Source organism: Danio aesculapii, chromosome 25 (assembly GCF_903798145.1).
Source record: "Danio aesculapii chromosome 25, fDanAes4.1, whole genome shotgun sequence".
Classification (NCBI taxonomy): Eukaryota; Metazoa; Chordata; class Actinopteri; order Cypriniformes; family Danionidae; genus Danio; species Danio aesculapii.
Genome location: NC_079459.1, coordinates 13718820 through 13742077, shown reverse-complemented (window position 1 = coordinate 13742077; position 23258 = coordinate 13718820). Strand labels below are relative to the sequence as shown.

Here is a 23258-nt window from a genome sequence, read left to right as displayed (position 1 = left end):
AAAGTCGACAGCCAATTTAAACTATTGTGATATCGAATGCCGCACATAAAAAGTAAGCTGTCATTAGAAGAATTAGAGGGAGCAAGAGTAGGGTTACACGTCACAGAAGACTGTAAATGCTTAGATACGGCCTTTGTGTTGTGTGTCATTCAGACTGGGCTGTAGCCCTTAGGGACTAGCAAGTCGATACAGGTTGCAGTTGAAACGCATGGTAAAGCAGTTTTACCACAAGATAACAAACCCAGCCTGCTGACGTCACAATGGAAATGACATTGACTCACACACATTAAAGAGCAGCTTTGATGTCCGAACACAATGGTGGAAATCTTGCCTATGGGCAACACTGTTTGTGTAAGGTTGAATAAAAACTGCGTGTAACAGTTTGTATAGAGAAGTTATGTTTTATTAAGGCACGTTTGGGATTTCTAATCCTGTAACTTGGCATGAAAATGTAAAGTAAGTGTTCAAATACTGAACGCATGAGTAAAAAAGTTGCTCCTACTAAATAAGTACTCAAGTTGTAGTGAATATATCTGACATTATACACTGCAAATGAAAAATGTAGCTTACATCAGTGTCATTTAAGGTTTTTAAAAGTTCAATCATTTACATTTTGTCATTTAGCAGATGCATTTCAGATCCTAAGTTGATTGAGCTTTTTTAACTAATCAGACAAACAGGAAAACCAATAAAGGAATAACTGGTAAGTGCTATTGTCAATCAGTTAAGTGTTGATGAAACATATTTGTCTATTTGTCTTCAGACGCTTCTTAAAAATGGCCAGAGACTCAGCTTTTTACGTAGAGTTTGGCAAGTCATTCCACCAGGACGGGATGTTAAAGAGCCATGAAACCCTATGAAACGGCAAATCCGGGTTTCACCATTTCCAGATTCTAAAGCTCTTGGGTTAAAAATGCTCCTTATAAACATATTTTTGGCGTGTGTTAGCAGGGGAAATGGAGACAAAACCTTTGTTGCAGCACATTTAAAACGCAACACTGACGACCAACGTCTCAACAGTTCTTCTACTATTTGTTTTAATACGGTTGGCAACACAACGTGGCATTTCTCTGAACACTGCAACAGGTAAAAATAGTCTTCGAAGCTATATCATGCATATTAATGAAGTTGCACCTCATTCACATTAGAGCGCGCTGATTCGTTCAAACCAGGTCTTGCTCTTGAATTAATGCTAAAAACTCAATGACTTCACGTATACCGGCCGGTTGCTTCAAAAAAATTTTTTTTAAACCGGAAAAACAAATTTGCTCTAACAAACCAAAAAAAAAAACAATTTTCACTTTTAGTGATATACTGTATGTGTCCTAATAGTGTTTTAGCAACGCGGGACATATATATGACTGTCAACATCTCAAAAAATGTGTTTAGGTGTTTCATGACCCTTTAAAGGTGAAAGCCCTTGCAATCAATTTTGTGCTCCTATTGGATGTAATCAGGAAGCAACATTTAGTAGCAAAGCGCAGAGTCTTGCTGGGTGCATAAGCCTGAAGTTGAGGATTGAGGTAACGGCTTGCAGAGCCAGTGGTTGTTTTGTAGGCAAATGACAGTGCCTTGAATTTGATACGAGTGGCGTTTGGCAGCTAGTTTAGACTGATAAATAAAGGTGCGAGATGCTCTCTTTTGGTTTGTTGAAGCATTCTGGATCAGCTGCAGAGGCTTGAAGATGTTGGTTGGGATGCCTGTACAAATAGTTGAGCAGAATGTTCAGATAAAAAATGTCTGACCTTTCTAATGTTATATAGTGCAAGTCTGTATGATCATGCTACTGCAAGATCTACTCCTAGGTTTCTGATGGTCATGGAAGGTGTGATCGTTGAAGTGCCCAACTCTATGGTGAAATTATTGATTAGTGTTGGGGAGGCTGGGATTACCAGCAGTTTAGTTTTGGAAAGGTTTAGTTGAAGTTAATGGTCCTTGACCCAGACAGATATTCCTGTCTGACATGCTGATATTAGGGCAAAGATCATCAGGTCATAAGGCTGGAATTAAAGGTAGAGTTGGTTGTCACCAACATAGCAAAAGTCAGGAAAAGTCATGTTTCTGAATGACAAACCCAAGTGATGTCATGTAGATGGAAAAGAGAAGCGGCCCTAGAATAGAACCCCGAGGTACCCCAGTAGCAAGATTTGGGGTTTGGAACACTTCTCCTCTCCAAGACATCCTGATTGACCTACTTGAGAGGTAAGAGCTGAACCACTGTAGTGTGGTTTCTGATGTCCATTGTATTGATGGTTGCCAAAAAATTGGGTGGTTACCCATGTCAAAAGCAGCAGAAAAACATTTGCCATTCATAGACAAGCACACAGAAAGCATGTAAATATTGCATTTACATGCAAAGAAAAATCAGTGTAACCTAAAAATCTTTAAAAAAGAGGCAAAAATCTAGCTGTGTCTATATTTTAACACTTTCGTTATGCACTTTCAATCCTGACTAACAAGTAGGAGTGTCCAGCAAGGTCATGCAGTACTGATCGAATACATGCATAATGTGGATGTGTTTGAAAACGTAACATTCTGTACTGCATTAAGCTTTTGTTTAAGGCCATTTGGCAACTTCAGCCATCATGTGCATCCTTCATTTTCTCATCAGTGAGATGCAGTCTAAACAGTCTCTGACTCATTGTGTTTGCCAATTTTGTGTTGTCTTAAGTAAATTTAATGCTTCCACACTGTACATATTTGCTGCCTTTATAAAGCGTCATTGCCACAGACTAATTTTTCTACTTGGCCAATCACTGTAGACAAGAAAAAATCAACAATATATTGTAGTGACTGCAGGTTGAAGAAAAGTAAAAGTACTAATACAGCACTACAATGTTCATTCATTTATTAATTTTCTTTTCGGCTTAGTCCCTTATTAATCTGGGTCGCCACAGCAGAATGAACTGCCAACTTATCCAGCACATGTTCTACGCAGCAGATGCCCTTCCTGCTGCAACATATCACTGGGAAACATCCATACACACTCATATGATACGGACAACTTAGCCTACCTAATTTACCTATACCACATGTTTTTGAACTTGTGGGGGAAACCAGAGCACCCGGAGGAAACCCACGCAAATACGGGGAGAACATGCAAACTCCACACAGAAATGCAAACTGACCCAGCTGAGGCTCGAACCAGCAACCTTCTTGGTGTAAGGCAAACGTGCCACGCACTGCGCCACCGTGCAGCCCAGCACTAACATGTACTCAAGTAAAAGTGTTTTACTAGTAAAGTATTACTCTTCAAAATAAAACAAAATATTACAAAAAAAAAAAAAAAGTATTACTCTTCAGAAAAACTATTCAGTTTCAGAGATTTTGAGTGTTTGTAATTTGTTACTTCAAACAACTGTACTTACAAACCTGTCAATACTGTTTCTGTCTACCAATTTATACAAACCTGAACTTCAGTATTTACCCAAACACACTGAAACAGCTCCACTGTTTTAGTTCCACTGTATGAAGAAAGTTTGTGCATAGGTATGTCCCGATCAGGTTTTTTTGCCCTCGAGTCCGAGTCATTCGATTTTGAGTATCTACCAAAACCTGGGGGGCAGCACAGTGGCTCAGTGGTTTGTACTGTCACCTCACAGTAAGAATGTCGCTGGTTTGAGTTCCAGCTGGACCAGTTGGCATTTCTATGTGGAGTTTGCATGTTCTCCCTGTGTTGCCGTGGGTTTCCTCTGGGTGCTCCGGTTTTCCCCACAGTAAAAAAGACATGCTCTATAGGTGAATTGAATAAAGTAAATTGGCAATAGTGTATGAGTGTGAGTGTGTACAGGGAGGAGATACAGCATCTGGCCACTTGGTGCACCGACAATATTCTGCTCCTCAACACCAACAAGACCAAGGAGCTCATTGTGGACTTCAGGAAGGGACGAACAGGCTCACATGATCCCATCCACATTAATGGGATGCCTGTTGAGCCAGTCTCATCCTTCAAGTTCCTGGGGACCCACATCTCAAAGGACCTTTCCTGGACCACCAACACCACCAGCCTGGTCAAGAAGGCTCACCAGCGCCTATTTTTCTTAAGGAAACTTAAAAAGAACCGGCTTTCATCAGCTGTCTTGGTGAACTTCTACCGCTGCACAATAGAAAGCATCCTGATCAACTGCGTCACAGTCTGGTATGGAAGCTGCTCTGTTGCTGAGCGTAAGGCACTGCAGCAGGTGGTGAAAACTGGCCAACGCATCACAGGGACCACACTGCCAGCCATAGAGGACATCCAGAAGAAACGCTTGTCTGTGCAAGCATGCAGTATTCTTAAGGACACCTCTCACCCTGCTCACAGACTGTTTTCTCTCCTGCCTTCCGGCAGGCGCTTCAGGCTCCCCCGGACAAAAACCAGCAGACTGAGGAACAGCTTTTTTCCCCAGAGCTGTCTCCCTTTTGAACTCTGCCCCTCACTGACTCTTTTGCCACCCCCAATACACCCCCCACACTCCTCTAACTTATACTCCTCACAATCACTGCACTGTTTAACATTTGCACACTTAAATTTGCACATATTCATTGCACTACATTGCACTGATTCACTTATTTGAACTGTACATACCCACTGCACATGGACATTTCTAATTATGTACACACCCACTGTCCATATACATTTGTAATTATGTTTATCTATCTGCACACTTGTGATTACTAATAGCATCCTGTACATATATTCATTTATTGTAAAACGCTGTTCATAGCTAATACAACCTGTATATAATGTTCATAGTACATCCATCTGTAAATATTACTATAGTTTTTCTATAACTGCACTTTATAACTTATACCTGTATCCTGCACTTGCTGCTATTGCACTGCTGGTTAGACCTAAACTGCATTTCGTTGCCTTGTACTTGTACATGTGTAATGACAATAAAGTTGAATCTAATCTAATCTATATGTGTTTCCCAGTACTGGGTTGCGGCTGGAAGGGCATCCGCCTTGTAAAACATGTAGTGGAATAGTTGGCGGTTCATTCCGCTGTGGTGACCCCTGATAAATATGCGAGTAAGCGTAAGGAAAAATTTTATTTGAATGTACATGTCATGTACACAATATTTAGTTTCACTATTACATAAATGCTATTTAATCTGATAGACCTATAATCTTAAATCTTACTCAAAAATACTAGGTTTCCTGGTTTGTTTTCTAATCTGAAACGCTGTTTGTGTCCACAGCTGGAGATGTTCTGTGAGGTGATGACCATGCAGCAAGTTGGATATGTCATGCTGATGGACTACCTGCAGAATAACTATAGAAATCAGCAGGAACAATTCATGGGACAGGTCTTCTCATCTTATACTGGCGTGGAGGAGGTCCACACTCCGAGTATGTACTACACTTACACACATTCGCACATAAACAAACTAGGGTAGCACGCGTCTGGAATCATTCATTCTGAAGCTCTTAAAGGAGTCAGGCAGTTTGAGGGTCATGGATCTAATTAGCCTTCAATGCGAAGCTAATCCCAAACAACTGCTTCTCAATTAAATAAGGTTTCTATTTTTACATGACAAAGCCCTCCAGACATTTTCCTACTTTCTATTTATAAATATAGACAGACATTTGGCCCATTTTTAGCCATATTCAGGGTTTTTATGGCTCTTTATGGGTGACTCCATATAATTTTATGGTTGTTTTATATGAATAATTACTAACAAATACAAAACAAAAGGCTGTAATTAATATTTTACTGTAAAAAATGTTTATTTAAATATTTTAAATTAGACCAGTTGTTATTTCTGTGTGGAGTTTGTATGTTCTCCCCATGTTTACATGAGTTTCCTCATGGTTCTCCAGTTTCCCCCACAGTCCAAAGATATGCGGTATAAGTTAATTGGTTTAACTAAATTTGCCGTAGTGTATAAGTGTGTGTGTGTAAATGAGGACGTGTATGGGTGTTTCTCAGTACTGTGTGGCGGCTAGACTGGTATCGGCTGCGTAAAACATGTCAGAATAGTTGGCGGTTCATTCCACTGTGGCGACCTCTGAAACAGAAACTAAGCTGAAGGAAAATGAATATTTTAAATTGTAAATATAGAGAATCAGAGCATGTTTTACAAGTATTTCCACTTAAACATTATGTTTAATTCATTGCTAAGATTTTATAAATGTAATTTCTAAGTGTAATTCCACCTCCAGGTTTTTGGAGCCAAATTAGTGTCTTTTATTTATTTATTGAAATATCTAAATATATTTTCCCCTACACTGTAAACCCTAATAAGTTGAGACTACTCAAAGGATTTGAGCAAAGTGATTCCCTCAGTTCGTTTGAGTAATGGGAAATGAACAACTCAATTAATTGTGTTGACCAAATGTGGTCTCTTCATTCAATTGAAATGTTTAATAACAGATAACTTAAACTTACTAATAATTGGACTAAACTTCCAAGTTTTCAGCTTTTATATTCTTTACTTACTTACTCCCAGGGTCGTTTATGTAGAAGTTGATATTTAGCCACACCATGTTGGTGTTTCATTTTGTCGAATTTTTATGAGGTGGGTCATTAGCCCAACGGCCAACCCCCAACCTGGAGGACCAGGACATACACACATACATTACGAACAGTTTAACACCCAATTCACCTATAGCGCATGTCTTTGGACTTGTGGGGGAAACTGGAGCACCTGGAGGAAACCCACACCAACACGGGGAGAGACCCAGCTAGACTCGAACCAGTGACCTTCTTGCTACACACTGCGCCACCTTGTTACCACTGCGTGTATATCAATTAAGAAATGTATACAGTATAAGCATTTAAATATCTACTTACTAATTTAACTTTTCTCTTTGGCGAGATGGGTTCAGTAGTGCCTCTGTCCTGCTGCGCTTCAGCAAAATTCAGCATCACAAGCAAAATGACCACCTTGTGTCATATAACATATATCGACCAATCAGCGCTTTTATCAAGGCAGAATTTCAAGCGCAACCAATCATTTTAAACAGAGACAAGGTGAATCTTTAAAGAAATTAAAATGTAAGTTCAAGGAACTTAAAATATTAATTTAAAGTTTTGATGACAAAACTTGGTATTTTAGGTAATGTCAAATTATATCTATGCAATATCTTTAGTAATGACAACAGCAGGGTTTACAGTGTACTTATACAGTATATTTTTCTACTTTAAGGATTTTTACACATTTTAAACAAGAATTTAGACACAAATATATGTTTAAAAAATGCCTTTTGGACATGGAAAGATAGATATTCTGAAAAGCAGTGTTGAAAATGCAAGAATGTTTCAATGGTTTAAAAAATACATTTAGATTTGAGCAGTGTTAAAAATATGTTCACTGAAAAGTGTAAGATATTATACAGAGTTAATGTTTTTGATGAATTATTATTATATTATTCGATTTATTTATTTTTTTAAATTATTTTAAGAAATGAAACAGAAATTTATCAGGAATTACTAAAACAGTAATTTCGAGTATTTTTTTTAATTAAAAGGATTTTTAGATATTTTACCTGAGAAATTATACTGAAAATCATAAATAAATAAATAAATAAATAAATAAATAAATAAATAAATAAATAAATAAATAAACAAAAAAATAAATATATACTTTAGTCAACTTTTGAAGTGGATCATCACCTTTCCTCAGAGCTGTACTTAAAAATCTATTGAGCAATACCCATTCTTGTGTTAAGATAATTTTGCAAACCACTTTTGATTCACTTCAAATGTTGACTATATTTTATGCTGTAAATTGTATGCATATTGATGTGTCATTTTTAATTCAGATGAAAAAGTATATTGTTTTAAAGATTTATTTAAAAATAAGACTAACATAAGCATTGAAGGGGAGACATGGTGCCTCACAGCAAGAAGGTCACTAGTTCGAGTCCTTGGCTTGGCCAGTTGGCATTTCAGTGTGGAGTTTACATGTTCTCCTCGTGTTTGCGTGGGTTTCCCCCGGGTGCTCCGGTTTCCCCCACAGCCCAAACAACACATGCGCTATAGCTGATTTGAATAAACTAAATTGGCTGTAGTGTATTTGTGTGAACGTGTGGGTGTTTCCCAGTACTGGGTTGCAGCTGGAAGGATTTCCGCTGTGTAAAACAAGTGTTGGATAAGTTGGCGGTTCATTTCACTATGGTGACCCCTGATTAATAAAGGGACTAAGCCGAAGAAAAATCAATGAATGAATAAGCATTGAAGACATGTTCATGTATAATTTCTGTATATTATAATTCTGTGAAACACAAAATTTGTTCAAATATTAGGAGTGTTTTTACAAAATGCGTTCTTTTTGTCTTTCACTAATTCTTTGCTCAGCGAGACCTGTTCATTTCACAGCAGTGCTTTCAGATCTGAACTGGTACTTTCCGCTTTAGCAGATCATGGAACATCGATGTCCCCATTTCAGATTCCTATGCTACAGGGCAAACTGGCACGTCTGGCACGTGGGAGTTGCTTTTACAGAGGCCATCAGCAATGGAAATGTCCCACTTGTGTCATTTCTAACATAGATACGCTCCAACATGTGTCTTAGCTTAAATTGACTCCCATGGAAAGTCATTGTAAAATCAATGCTGCGTTATTACTTTGTAAATTCTCAGAGATTACTTGAAAACCTTAGGAAGAAAAAAAAAATTGTGAGGGTGGAAATGTGTTTAAAATGATTTCTGGGCCAAAGTTTACACTTATCAATTTGAATTACTGATATTATAATCTTCTGCTTTCTGTAAATCTGTCAGTTTCAGTATGTACGTATCATTTAGACTAGCACAACAAGCAATTGTGTGTTTAAAAGACATCTAATATTCAATTAAATTTATTTCTATAGCGCTTTTACAATGTAGATTGTGCCAAAGCCGCTTAACATAGAAGTTCTAGATCTCACAGTTGAAGTTGTTAGTTCAGTTCAGATGTCTTGTCTAAGTTTAGGCTGTTGGTGAAGATCTAATAGATGTCTAACAATAGAACAAAACTAGACTAGTCATCAAACACACAGATTAGACAGACTTCACATGTTTCTGTGTATTTGATGACTTGTTGGACTATTGTTAGACGTCTATTAGACTTACATTCACAGACCAAATTTAGCTTTGTTTTAGCCGAGAGGTCTATGTTTAGACGTCCATTAGACATCTATTAGACTTCTATTAAATACAAAAATGTGCTTGCTGGGAAGGGAACATGAAGTCAAAAGCAGCTAGCCAAACCAGATTTACTGAACTCCATCACTGTGCTCGCAGTATTACCAATGTTTACTCTCATCAATCTTTCTGTCTTCGCATAAAAACAGATTGGAGTTGCTAGGAAACTGTCTCTTTCTGTTTGCCCCTCACAGACAGGTTGACTTCAGGTCAAACCTATAAATGCATCTGGATCATCAGACCACATATTTACACTCCCTGATAGAATTATGCCAGGATTTGTTTGTTGTATTTTATACTTTATCATCCCATTTTTGGGAAATTTGTCATCCATGGCATCCATTTGCGCTAGGGATGTAACGGATCACAGTCGATCAGTGATTTGAATTGATCACAACCCACAGTTCAGAACACACGTGGCCCACGGAACACATTTTTTTACTGGTAGATTAATCCTAAATTTGTAATGATCGCAGAGAGATCACCTCTCGCGTCATTCAAATCACATGTATGAAAGCATTTAGGCTTTCCTGTAAAATATAATGTGACGGAAGAAGTTGTGGTTGGTTATTCGAGATGTGGTGGGTTTCTTAGGTTATTGAATATGTTTTCTTTCACTACTTGTTTAGCCTGCATCAGTGTATTCAGTGTAAACTGCACGATCATTAAAAATCTGGATCTCAACACCCACGCAACAAAATTATAAATGATGGTGATTCGCATATGTTTTTTAATCGGTCCAATCACTGCATCTGAAAACACAAAAATCAAGAAAGATTCAGTCTTTAGTCTGTTGAGTTGGTTATTAAGCTACAAACAGTCAAATAACACAGAAGTAGTTTAGATAAAGCCACTGATGTTTATGGTAAAGATTAAAATCACCTTTATTTTCATTTAACATGATGCTCAAAAATGAAAGTTGTAGGCAGCAATTACATTATTTAACTAATAGGTGGCGACAACCAGCCGTCAAAAATATGACACTGAATAATTCTTCAAAAATGATCCATCAATGAAGCATGAACTTTGATGAGTGAATAACTGAATCATTTATTGAAAATGAGACTAAAAATAAATAGGGGTTGCACAAATTCTAATGTTAAATTTATACAATTAGCGTTATCAGCAACAGTAGTAGTAACTGTGAATTTTTCACAGCACTGAATATTTTACAATTTATTTTTGATAAGCTGATTATTTCTTCATTTTAATTTTAATAAAATTACAGCTTCTATGTTCTGTTTGTTAAAACCAAAAGCAGTACCGTTTTTGCAATAAATGGAATGATCCGAAAAATGGTCCGATCTGTGACAAAAAAAAACCCAAAAGTGATCCGAATTGTTAGATTTGTGATCCTTTACACCACTAATTTGGACATCCATGGGATGGCCAAGAAACACATTACTACATGGTGATTATACATATAAATCACCCATAAATAATTATGCCAACACTTTACCTTACACTCAATTCATGTCAAACGTCATGTCAGACTTCTCTGTTAAGTAATTTAACAGCAGTCACCAACAAATGAGTTCTTACAGGATATCGATTCAGCTTACACATCAATATCCTTAATCGTCTGAGGGTCCTAGTGAGCTAATCTTGAGGGTAAAATGTTAAAATTCTCATGTAAATGTGTGTCATCCGAAATAAATCCCTTTGCTTAATCCCTTATAAATCCCTTAGTTTTCCTTGCAACCTTTTGACCAGTCAAGTTTTTATTTTGATTGAAGACCATCATGCTGTTATACCTTATCTTACCATATCTTTGGTAAGTTTGTAATGGAGCTCAATGCCGAATGACACGTGGGGTAAAGACAATGGATTAAAGACTGATTTTTTTTAAAATAATTATTTTTAATGATATAATTCATTGCAGAGTAGCACTACTTTAGTGGACACTTTGCTTAATCTGTAGATTTCTGCCCTCTTGTGTTAGCTGATGGGTGGTGGTTGTAGAAATGATACACAATACATCAATATACTTTTATTGAGGAGCTCTAAATATTCAAAGCCCCACATAAATTTGCTGATTTTTTTAGCCCCTCAAGTGTTTTTTTTTAAACTTGCATTTTTTGGTAAATATTTATTTATTCCGTTCTTTGTATTAATTTCCTTAATATTATTGAATAATATGCACATTTTATATGATTTATGTACAGTACAGTTTGTAATTTTTTTTTGTTTTTCAGTAAGTTTATTATATGAGAGACTTGCATATTAAACGTTAAGTAAAAGTAATTCTTTTTTTAATTTCATTTAATTTTTTTAGTTCAACACATAAATCCACAGATTTTAAACAAAATTCTGCACAGAAATAGCAAAAAAATTTATAAAAATAAATGTCTGCAGATTCTGTCTGGGTGTATGTCTATTGTCTAAGTATAACTAAACCATGTTAAACCAGGTTCATCTGATCCAATAAGCAGGGCCAGATAGAATCTTGCTATTTCTGGGAAGAATTATGTAAAAATGCAGAATTATTTTGGAATTATCATAACCAAAAACTTAATATATGAAATAATAAAAATAATACCTTTTTTACCTTTGATTTAATATTTACAATGCAAATCCAATTAGATCCACTTATTTGGTAAACAAAACAAGTTTTTTCATATAATATATCTACTAAAAGACAGAAAATATTACTTTACAAACTGTATTGTCAATAAATCATATAAACATTTTAATATTAGTCAATAATATTACTGAAATTAATTTAAAACTGAATAAATATAAATGTACACACATTTACACAAGTAAATAAATAGACTCAATGATAGGCCAAAAATCTGCGGATTTCTGCACACGTACTGTAGATTCCATGTGAGCCTACCAATAAGTGAGGGGTGTCCACACTCGGTCTTAAAGGGCCACTAATGTTTAACTTGCTTCAACACAACCGTGGAGTTTTTTTGTAATTAATTAGGGTTTAAATAAATGTTTAATTTGACACCTCCTGCATAAAGAAACCTGTGACAGTTTTGAAAAAGTTCATTTAAAGAAAGAAATTATTTTCATTTAACAAATAAGAATCCTTAAAAAATTTCATTTCCAGAAAAATATGAATCAGCAGCAGTTTCTGACAGTATCTAAAAAGAAATTCTGATATTAAGGCTATGTTTTTATAGCAACTATGCATTATAAAGTTTTATCTTTGCATTTTTTATAAGTTTTGTTCACAAGAATATACACTGTAATGTAATCCAGCTTGCACACGCACATGCCTGTAGACTAAATGCACAAAATGCATGTGCGAGACATCATCAAACATAGTGCATGAATATGCTTTCAGTTATCTACAATTACACACTTGTGATGAATACTTGTAACCGTATGGAAATATGCACTGTAAAAAATAATTTCTACCTTAATTTTTGCATTTGAATAAGAATAACTTTAGTTTTTACAACTTGCATCAATCAAACTGACCAAAAATACCAAATCAAACTTTGTATAACTTAAATAATGTATTTGAAACCTGATTGACTTTAGTTAAATAAGTTACAGTAACATAAAAACATGACTTTTTGTCATATTTTTTACAGTGTGGCAAAATATTGCAAACCACATACAAGTTCATGTTTGGATTTCACGGATAAAAAATATTTCATGTTCATGATGCAACGCATTTAAAATAAACACTTACTACAAAAATTTAAAATAAACACTTACTACAATAATAATAATAATAAAAATTATAATAATAATAATAAAAAAATATAATAATAATAATAAATAATAATAAATAGTTTACTTTTCTTTTCAACCATTAGAATTGTAAATGTACATGTATGTTCAATGTAAATTAGCTATAACTTTATATATGTATATGTGAGTTCATATATCAAATTTATGTATGGGGTGAAGTGCTCAGGTATGAGTACTATGATATAATCACAATAAACCATGCTCTTTAACACCAGATGACAGGAAATGTTTCAATAATGAGAAAGAGAGTTAAACAATCACCATATACATTACAACAGGAGACAAAAAAGTATAGCTTATAGTGCCTCCTGTGGACATCTGAAAAGTGCAGAGTTATATATTTTAGACTTTGAAATGTAGAAATGTAGACAGATTCCAATGAGCCTGGGGTAGAATTTTTGGATCAAATGAATGCAATCTATAAGCACACTGTAAGATACTCCTTTCAATAACATGAAACTAATCTTGAAAATCCCAAAGTTTAAAATAGTAAGTGTAAATGTGTAAAGTACTGTAGACATGTCATTTTATTAAGCCATATTTTCATATGTTGACATAGTTTCTGTTTGTTGTTTAGTGTAAGCAAATTAAGGTTCAAAGTCCATGATTTAACTTTGCTTGTATGTGTTTACTGTCATAGTTTGCAGTTCAGAGCCGGAGAATGTGCAAGCCAGCCCTCATAATTACACCAGTATGCTTGTGATCTGGGAGAGACCACGGGCCGTTTATGACTCCAGTATAGAGAGATACTCTGTCACCTACCGGCCAGCCCAGGGCGATGATGAATCTGCTTTAGAGTACCTGACTGATGGTGACCAGGATGTGGTAATTCAACTTTTTGTCATAAACCTTTGATATCAATGAATGAACGCTTTGAAAATCAGACCTCAACTCATATAACAGGTTCTAATTACACAACAGAATGCTTCATTCTTATTGGCTGATGAACGTGTAAATTGTGCAATGATTTTCAGATAAAACAAAGTCCCTTTAAGGCATGGGTGTGAAACTTGGAGGGTCACAGCACAGCACAATTTAGTTCCAACCCTGTTTCAATACACTTATGGGTGCTTTCACACTAACACTTGTGGTCCGCACCGAGGTTCGTTTGACGTCAGAGTACAGTATGTTTAGCTAGTGTGAAATCTACTTGAAAGAGGTGGGGTACGGTTCGTGCGAATTCTGGTCCGATTCACTTCTGATTTGAATGCAATCATACCAAATAATGGAAGTGAATCGCCAACTGTACAACAAACTTTAGTTTTCATAACGTTCATTCGTGTGTGTATGTCTGTGTATTACCTACCTTGGAGACAAGCGGGACTGACCCAGTGCAAACAGTGATAATGTCTGCTCGTCTCCACCAAAAACGACTTCTGCAGACATCATGTGATGTTCTGAATGTTTTTAATATTTTTTACAGCCGATAGATGCAAATGGCTCTCTGTATTTACATTTTGGTAACGAAAGCAAAAGATTCAGTAAAAGCTGAATGACCGTGATATGCGGACGTCTCCATTTTGTCGATTTGCTTTTGTGGTCGTCAACTAGGAACAGCTGTACATAAAACAGCAGCTTGATGATGCTAGTGCACCGGGGTTCAGAAGGAAAAAAGACAGTGTAAACACAAAGCAGCCAAGAAGGTGGCAAGGGGGGACAATTGATCCTGGGTTTGGTCCAGGCAGTTGAACCAAGTGTGAAAGCACCCTAAAACAAGCCTGAAGGATTAGTTTGCTCCGGTGTGTTTAATTAGGGTTAAAGCTAAATGGTGCAGAGCTATGGCAGAGCTCCAGGAGCTGAGTTTGACACCTGTGCTTTAAGGCATTTCATTTGATAGCTATCTTTGAAACCCCTCTTGGGCAGTACCTATTTCTTTAAAAGGGGAAACAGTCAATTCTTCAAAACGTACGATTAAATTTAAAATTTGAAATCAGCAATAAAATTAACAACAAACTATTGTACCATATTTTGCAACACCAGCACAGAAAATATATCACTTTAAACTATTAAAATGTTAATAAAATTCACTTTTTTGAACCTAAGGTTAAAAGGTCAAAAGCCTGAATATACATGAAAAAAATATTATTTTTTTATTAGAATCACAAAATATGGAAAATTGCTAATTTGTTAATTTTTTTTACAGTGTAGAGCATCCATATTAACTGCAAAAACTTTTCCCTATTCAAAACTATGTGAGTCACATGTCTTTTGTATTAACACAAATCCAATCAAAACAAATCAAAACAAAAGGCTTTCGATGACATGTGTAATGCTGGGTTCACACCAATGGTGGAATTAAGTATTCGAGCTAGCGCACATTGTTATTCTATTGGTAAGTTAAGTACTAAGCTGCTGTGTGGTGTGCGGTCTGGCGCATGTGATGCTGGGTGATGGTGGTGGATGAAGATATTCCCCCCAACATCTGTGAAGCATTTTGAGTACCCAGATAAGTGCTAAATAAATAAGGAATTATAGAAAGTCAATCCAAGTGTGAACAAAGTCGAATTATCATTGCACAACACAATGCAAATGTGTCTACCATGCAATTTCAAATAATTTATCTCAAGCAAAAAAAGGGGGGAAAACAGAGTAAATCAGAGCGAGTGACGCAGTGCTTTGTGTTTGATGTGAATCCAGAATAAGAAACTAGCCCCAAACAAACGAGAGTTTAGAAGGGGACATTATACTGTCAGTGAGCTCCGTCTTTCGGATAAGACGTTAAATCGAGGTCCTAACTCTCTGTGGTCATTAAAAATCCCATGGCACTTCTCGTAAAGAGGTGTCCTGGCCAAATTCCCTCCATTGGCCCTTACCGATCATGACCTCCCTATCCACCGAATTGGCTCTATCACTGTTTCTCCACTCCATCTATAGCTGGTGTGTGATGAGCGCACTGGCACCGTTGTCCTGTGGCTGCTGTCGCATCATCCAAGTGGATACCGCACACTGGTGGTGGAGTGGAGAAACCTCATGATTGTGAAGCTCTTTGGGTGTATGGCCATACACAACTACTGCGCTATATTAATACACATTACTTACTTACTTACCTGTTGTGGTCGCATCATCTGCATTATTTTCTAATAATTCAGTGACCCGTTGTCAGTTATTCTTTACATATACTGTATGTACTGTATGTGAATTGATTTTTTAAAGTAACAAACATGATTTTTTCCACCAGGGGGCAATCATTCAAGACCTGGTGGCCAACACTAGTTATATGGTGCAGGTAGTTGCCGTGTGCACCAACGGTCTGTATGGCAGAGTGAGTGACCAGCTGACAGTGGACGTACCCTTGGATGACCCTGGTAAGACCAATCGTCCTCGTCGCCCTCGCATCCGTGGAGAATGAGTTTACTACACTCATACCCCACATTATATTACTTTAAATGTTAGACTAATGCCAAATGCGTCACAATATAGACTGATCCTTTGCAAACCAGTTACCTTGTTCAGAAAATAGTATAATGTCATGGAAGACATAAAGAGAAATGGACAGAATCCTTGAGTGGTTTAGCCAGAAACATACTTTACACAAGTGTGTGTTTATTTAAACATACAGTAGATCCAAATGAATGATCGTCACGTGAATACTGTTTGTACTAATGACAAGTTTTTGATTTCATCAATGTACTTGAGTTTGCATACAGTAGTTATAAACATAAAGCTCACGTGCTTGTGTATAGTGTGTTCAGGCTGAAATCCAGTACTGTAATGAATAGTTTAACACAAAATAATTCTACAACTTAAATCTAAAAAATATAACATAATAGTTTTATGTTTAAATTTATTTATTAACTGTTTATTTAACTTGTAAAATTGGAGCTTCTGGATTTAGGTAAACTTTTTTTTTCTCTCAGTGTTTTTGTATGTTTTATGCGTTTATGTGTCACATTGAAGTACGTACTTTCCTATATTTTTCTGTCTTTCTGTGCATCTTATACTTTATCGTTACTATCTGCATTCTGAATTTCCTTCCATATACTATGATTTTTTTTTCCCTGTCTGTCATGGATATTCATGTTTTTCAGTGGTGCATTTTGTGTTCTTGGAATGTTGGGTAATTTGTATTTTGCTTACTAATTAATAATAAACTTGTTTATCTTCCTAAAATTTCCTGTCATCATATTTCAGTTGTCCGTAGATAAATGTGTTGCCAACTGTCACACATTTCCTATATCACAAGACATTGATCATATGAAAATATGTGTTAAGAGTTACATCAGTGAAATGGGGTCAATCTATCTGATAAAATCATACATCTTCTACCTTTTGATGTTTCCATGCTTCACAAATCGAAATTGTCAACATATCACAAAATCTCTGGGGTCTTTTCCACCATTTTGTGTCATTGAGTTTGATCCCATGACAGGTAAGGGCCTGCGAGAGATTCTAAGCTCTCTATCTTTGTGTGCTGGGGGCATTTTTAATGCATGAAGGTGTTCAAACTTTCCTTTCCTGTGACACAATGTGTGTGATCAAAAACTGACCCTCTGACCCACAGATTGCTCCTTTTGTATGAAATAACTATCCAAACTACTGTTCTGTTTGGTGATCTGGCCTGACCTTTCCTTCCTTTTCAATCTCAGTAGTAACAGCAAATATTAAATGCCATAAACAATAAGGCATGCAGTTTGTGATTGCATAAATGGTGAAAACCAATTTGTGTGTTTGAGATGTGTTCCTCAAAGTTCCTTTGTCTGTTAAGGATTATAAACACTGAATCTGGGGTGGATTTTTTGTGTATGTTATTTAAATATGTTTGTTATATATCTGTTGTTCAAAAGTAATGTATTAATGATAAACAATATTATGATACTATCAGATATGTTAACTAAGATTGATTACAATTTTTTTTTTGTGTTGCTTTGAACGTTGTGTTAGAGTAGCAAACATACAAAACCTACTTAAGTCATACTTTGATTTAACACATTTATGTTTGGTTTATTTTCAGAAGCAGACAATGATTCAGAATCATTTGACTATGATGAAGAGGTAACTGTCAATATCACTTTAATCTATACCCACATAGCAAAATATCTCTGGCCCACACAATCAGCTTTTGCTTGGCCCAAACACCGCAGTGAATTACGGTACATGACTGGACCAGGTCTGGCTTCCAGACAAGGGCCAAACTTGGACCATATCTGGGTCAAGTCTCAGCTAAGTTAATAACCCATCACTGAGCCTGAAATGGGGCAGATATGTTGGTGTGTCACGACTGCAATGAAATTGCTAAACCCATTAATCATTGCGCTTTAAGTTTGCTATGGACGTGCTTTTTCTTGAAGGGACCTGATTGGAAGAAATTTTTTCCTTTATTTGAGAATAATAAAAATGTATTTTAAATGTGGGTCAAGATAGGCCAAACTAACATGGCCCTCATTTCAATTTTAACATCTGGGCCAACTGCTACATTTTACATCTGGCCCAAGTATTGTGTGCCGCCTTAAAGACGGTGCCATCTCTGCCAAACCAGGGTCATATTTGGCCCACTTGTTGTATGCCAGGGCCGGATGAATGCCTGCTGTGCCAGATTTATGGCAAATCTGGGCCAGAATTCTTTGCTACCTGGGTAGTTAGTGATGATTATTTATTTATTTTCTAAAACACTAAACACATCTCTTTGTCTTTTTCTTTTATTTCAGGAAAACTATCATATAAACCCATTTTTAATCAGACCGGAAACAGATAGGCTTCCATATCCCTTCCAAACCACTACAACCAGCCCAAGAGTTATTACAACAGAGCGTCCAATCCATCCAGTTGTTAAGACGACACAAAGGACTCATGAAAGAAGACTCCCAGTAGAAGAATCCCAGAAGACTCATGATAATGTTTTTCCAGTTGTATACACTGATAAACCTACAGCGAGAAACACACACCAATCTACAACAATGACCAGCACATTTGTTGTAGATGTACACACCACAACACCAGATAGTTTTAGATTTGTAGCAGGGCTCTCTTCAGAATCTGATGTCCAAAGCAGTAGCTTCACAGATTCTCCAACAAGTGTCAACCCTGAAACAAGTGGAACCCTCAAAAGATTTGTTACATCAGCTTCGATAGACATTTTGGAGGTTGAGGATGTGACTGAACCGGTAACAATCACAGACAGCTATGAGGAAAGTTCACAGACTGTAGCCCCATTGCTTGAAATCCCAGTGGATTCCACTTCCTCTACCTTCTCCTCAGAAGTCCCTCTGCGGCCTACAACTGCTAGCTTGCCTTTTCCAACTACTACTGCTTTCAGCACTGTTCTGTCGCAGACCACCCAGCCGGTGTTTAATGGTGAGAGTGCCCCATATGCCCCCTCTGTATCTGACACTCTTTCCTATGTGCATGCAAGTCCTGTGTCCCCCTATACCTTAAGCACTGTGTTGTCTGAGCCCATCCCTGACTGGGACATCCCGTACACTGTTACCATGCTGGTGTCTGGTGGTGCGCAGTCTATCACCCCTTCCCCTTCCTACCCTACCCTATCCCTCAGTGGCTCTGTGTCTTATTTAGACATGGAGTCTGTCTCTAGTGGTGGTTGTATTGATGATGATGGTGATGATGCTGTTTTATCTGGGTCCGCCTCGGCTGACCCCCCATGTAAAACTACTTTACCCCTTCAAACTTTATCAGAAGTGACTGCTTCTGTTGACTCAATGCAGCCAAGCTCTGAACTCAATCTTCTACATCTTTCTAAGCACTCCGGTACTATCTCCATGCTGAGCAGTCCTGCATATCTCCAGCCTTCGGTTCCTGTCTCTAAAGACTACTCTGTCATGACAACAAGCCTTGACACTGATGCTTCTCTCTTAGGTAGCAACGGAGAATCTAACCTGCTAACAGAGTGGGTAGATTCTTCTCTAGCAGCTCCTACTTTTAGTAGTGAAATCTCTTTGCATGCCTCTTCCAATTTCCTGCTGCCTTCCTCTGTTTCTGGACTGTCCCCTTGTAGTAGTCTCCTATCTAGTCCTGTAGAACTCAGTTTGTTTCTGTCCACCTCAAGTGCCAGTACTTCTCTGTGCAGTGACACAGACTTGGACCTCAGTACTAAGGCGCTCTTGCCTTTTCTTTCCATTTCTACCAAACCATCTAGTGACCTTAGCATGCCTGTTGCAGCCACCGTCAGTAACATTGCACAACGTGCAATTGGACAGTCCCTGGGAGCATCAGCTCCCATAAGGTCTTCAGCAATTACTCCAACCTCTATACTAGAATTCAGATCCACACCTACTCCTGTGAAGCCTCCAACAATTGTACCAACCTCTACCCCAGACTTCATCACTGTAGTTGCTCCTGTTGTACCCCCAACCATTCCAGTTTCCTCTGCTCCAGAATCCAGCTCCATGCCTACACACTCTGCAGATGGGCAACAAGAGAATAGTGCCTCAGGCTGGACTTTCGATTTAGACTGGGGCCAGAGCTCAGCATCAGGAGATGGGAGTATTGCCGCTCCATATATCACCACTGCCTCTCCTACAGAAGTATCTCCTGAGGAGACTGATGAAGGCAATGAGGAGCACTCTTCCTCATTCTACTTTGAGGGCGAGAACGGGACAGAGAGTGAAGCTACTGACTTCAGAGTCACCCTGCAGCCCAGCCCATCTTGGACTCTACGAGGAAGCGGGGAAGAGGAGAGTGGATCAGGTGAAAATCTCACAGATAACGAGACATCTTCAGACTTCAGTATTCCAGAGCGCACAGAGAGGGAATCAGAAGAGGAACCAGTGGAAGGTAAAGCTCTCGGTTACTGATGTCCATTCGTGAAGGTGCTTCTTGATTTAGACATGCTCAGTGAAGCTGAATTATCATCGAAGAGTCACAAAGTACATCAAAGCTCTTGATTAAGGATCCATCCTAATTCATCATAAAATTTGAATGCCATAACCCACCACAAATGTCATCTAAGTAACTAAACATTCATCCAGAAAGTGCTCTGTAGAAGGTAGTGAGTTCACTTGAAAGGTAAGCGTTCACTACTAATTCACATACACAACTTTCTGACGATTTAAATATAAACATGCTAATGAAGAACCATCATCTTAATTACACAAATCCCATCATTACAATGCATGTCTGATTCCTAGTCCCATGTGATTCCTCTGTGTCCCGTGTGGTGTTGCATGTTGTCATTTTATTATTTGTTTCAAATGTGTATTAGCATGCTTACATACGTCATCAGAAACAATATACATTAAGCCATCATTGCAGAGGTTTTCAATTAGATCAACTAGAAATTTCTCCAGTGTTATTTATAAGATAGGATATCTGCATAGCAAATTTAACCACATGGAAGCTTAGCATGTAAGCTAAAATTTGGAAGAGGCTATTTTAGCTTGATGATTCCTCCATGGGCCATTTTACACATTTCACTATTTGTCCAGCAGAGAGCAGCAAAACTCTTATATTTACACTTCAGTATGTGACAGCTGGCAGTGGCAACATTTATTTTGGCTGGGATGCCGAGGTCATTTCAGACAGTCCTAGGCCAGGTCTTAATCTCTCAAACGTGTCTGTCTGCAATGAATCATGACCTATGAACTTTTTAGCTTCTTTGTGTGAAATGCATTTCTGATGGAATAGATTAAGTGGTGCTATGCCAATCCTTATGGTTAACATAGTGATTATAGGGTCTTTAAGAATCAAAGAGAAACTGAGTCAATATCCTGTGGGAACAGCTTGAACCCAATACCAAAGTACAAAAGGAGGTTTTGTTTAACAGACCTTTTGTTGTTTAATGCAGATTTTAAATTAAACATAGCACCTTTACCAAAATTCACATTTTACTTTTGTTTCGTTGTTATAATAAGATGCATTGATTGTGCAATTATTATGTCTTCATAAATAATTGTGACATTTTTGGACTTGTTATTTTATGGTTTTCTTGTATTATTCTTTATTGTAAGGCCTACTGGTTTGCAAATGATGTCACCTTAGTATTAGAGTAAGATCAATCTGAATTTGTTACATTTAAATTACAAGGTACATGAAGTGAGATAGTTCCACTTACTTGAAACATTTTATAAGGTGAGTTTATAGTTTATATGTTATCATATAGAAATCTGGTATGTAAATATATGTCATACACTACCGGTCAAAAGTTTGGGGTCAGTAGGATTTTGAAATGTTCTAAAATAAGCTTATCCTGCTCAATATTAATAATAATAATAATAATTATTATTATTATAATTATTAATGGTAATAGTAATTAAAGCAATAATGACTGGAGTAATAATTTCATTTGAAACTACATACAATAAGTAATTAATATGTTTTAATAATAATAAATAAGTAATAAATAATGTTTCATAAAAAAATATTTTGCAATTTTTTTTTTACATTTAATTAATGCCACCTTGATGAACAGAATTTTCTTAAAAAAAACATGAAAAAAACTGACTCCAAACTTTTGACCCTTGGTGTATATGACATACAAGTTCATATTTGTATTTTACATATTTAAAATATGTAATATATGCAATACACATTTTGAAATATTGCAGAAATTTCTGCTTTCTACAATTTTCCCAACCATTGGAATCTCAAATATGTTCAAATATATTATATATAATTATTTTAGTACCAGGCAAAGATTAATCACAATTAATTACATACAAAATAAATGTTTTTTAGGACAAAATATACAGTTGAAGTCAGAATTAATAGCCCCTTAAATTATTAGCCCCCTTGTTTATTTTGTTCCCCAATTTCTGTTTAACAGAGAGATTTTTTCAACACATTTCTGAACATAATAGTTTTAATAACTCATTTCTAATAACTGATTGATTTTATCTTTGCCATGATGACAGTAAATAATATTTTATTAGATATTTTTCAAGACACTTCTATACAGCTTTAAGTGACATTTAAAGGCTTAACTAGGTTAATTAGGTTATCTAGGCAGGTTAGGGTAATTAGGCAAGTCATTGTTTAACGATGGTTTGTTCTGTAGACAATCAAAAAAAAATATATATACAGCTTAAAGGCGTGAATAATTTTGACCTAAAATGGTTTTTTAAAAAACTTAAAAACTGCTTTTATTCTAGCCAAAATAAAGCATTTAAGACTTTCTCCAGAAGAAAAAATATTATCAGACAATTATAATTTCTGAGAGACAACGTGTCGGTGTCCATTAGCCAAAGACGGCTTAAGTATTTCCTAATATAAAAGAGTTTTTAGAATCTCTGTGTTTGATTTTCTTTTTTTATATACACGATTGTGCTGTTGAACTGTTGTATAAACGTAATATCACACTTGTAGCAGTGTGATATGGCTGTATATGGGACGCTCTCACCAGTGCTGATATACAGCCATATCGCACTACTACTTGTGTGATATTGCTCATTTATATATATATATATATATATATATATATATATATATATATATATATATATATATATATATATATATATATATATATATATATATATATACACACA

The 23258-nt window shown here is 36.5% G+C and overlaps 1 protein-coding gene across 1 annotated transcript in view; it reads left to right on the top strand.

Moving 5' to 3' along the window:
• ptprz1a (protein tyrosine phosphatase receptor type Z1a) overlaps positions 1–23258 on the top strand; it is a 68391-nt gene that overhangs the window by 6335 nt on the left and 38798 nt on the right. The window contains exons 4-8 of the mRNA XM_056451283.1: positions 5184–5334; positions 13463–13647; positions 16001–16127; positions 17774–17814; positions 18468–20550. Of these exons, the coding sequence (XP_056307258.1) occupies positions 5184–5334; positions 13463–13647; positions 16001–16127; positions 17774–17814; positions 18468–20550 (2587 nt within the window). The remainder of the gene's footprint in view (positions 1–5183; positions 5335–13462; positions 13648–16000; positions 16128–17773; positions 17815–18467; positions 20551–23258) is intronic.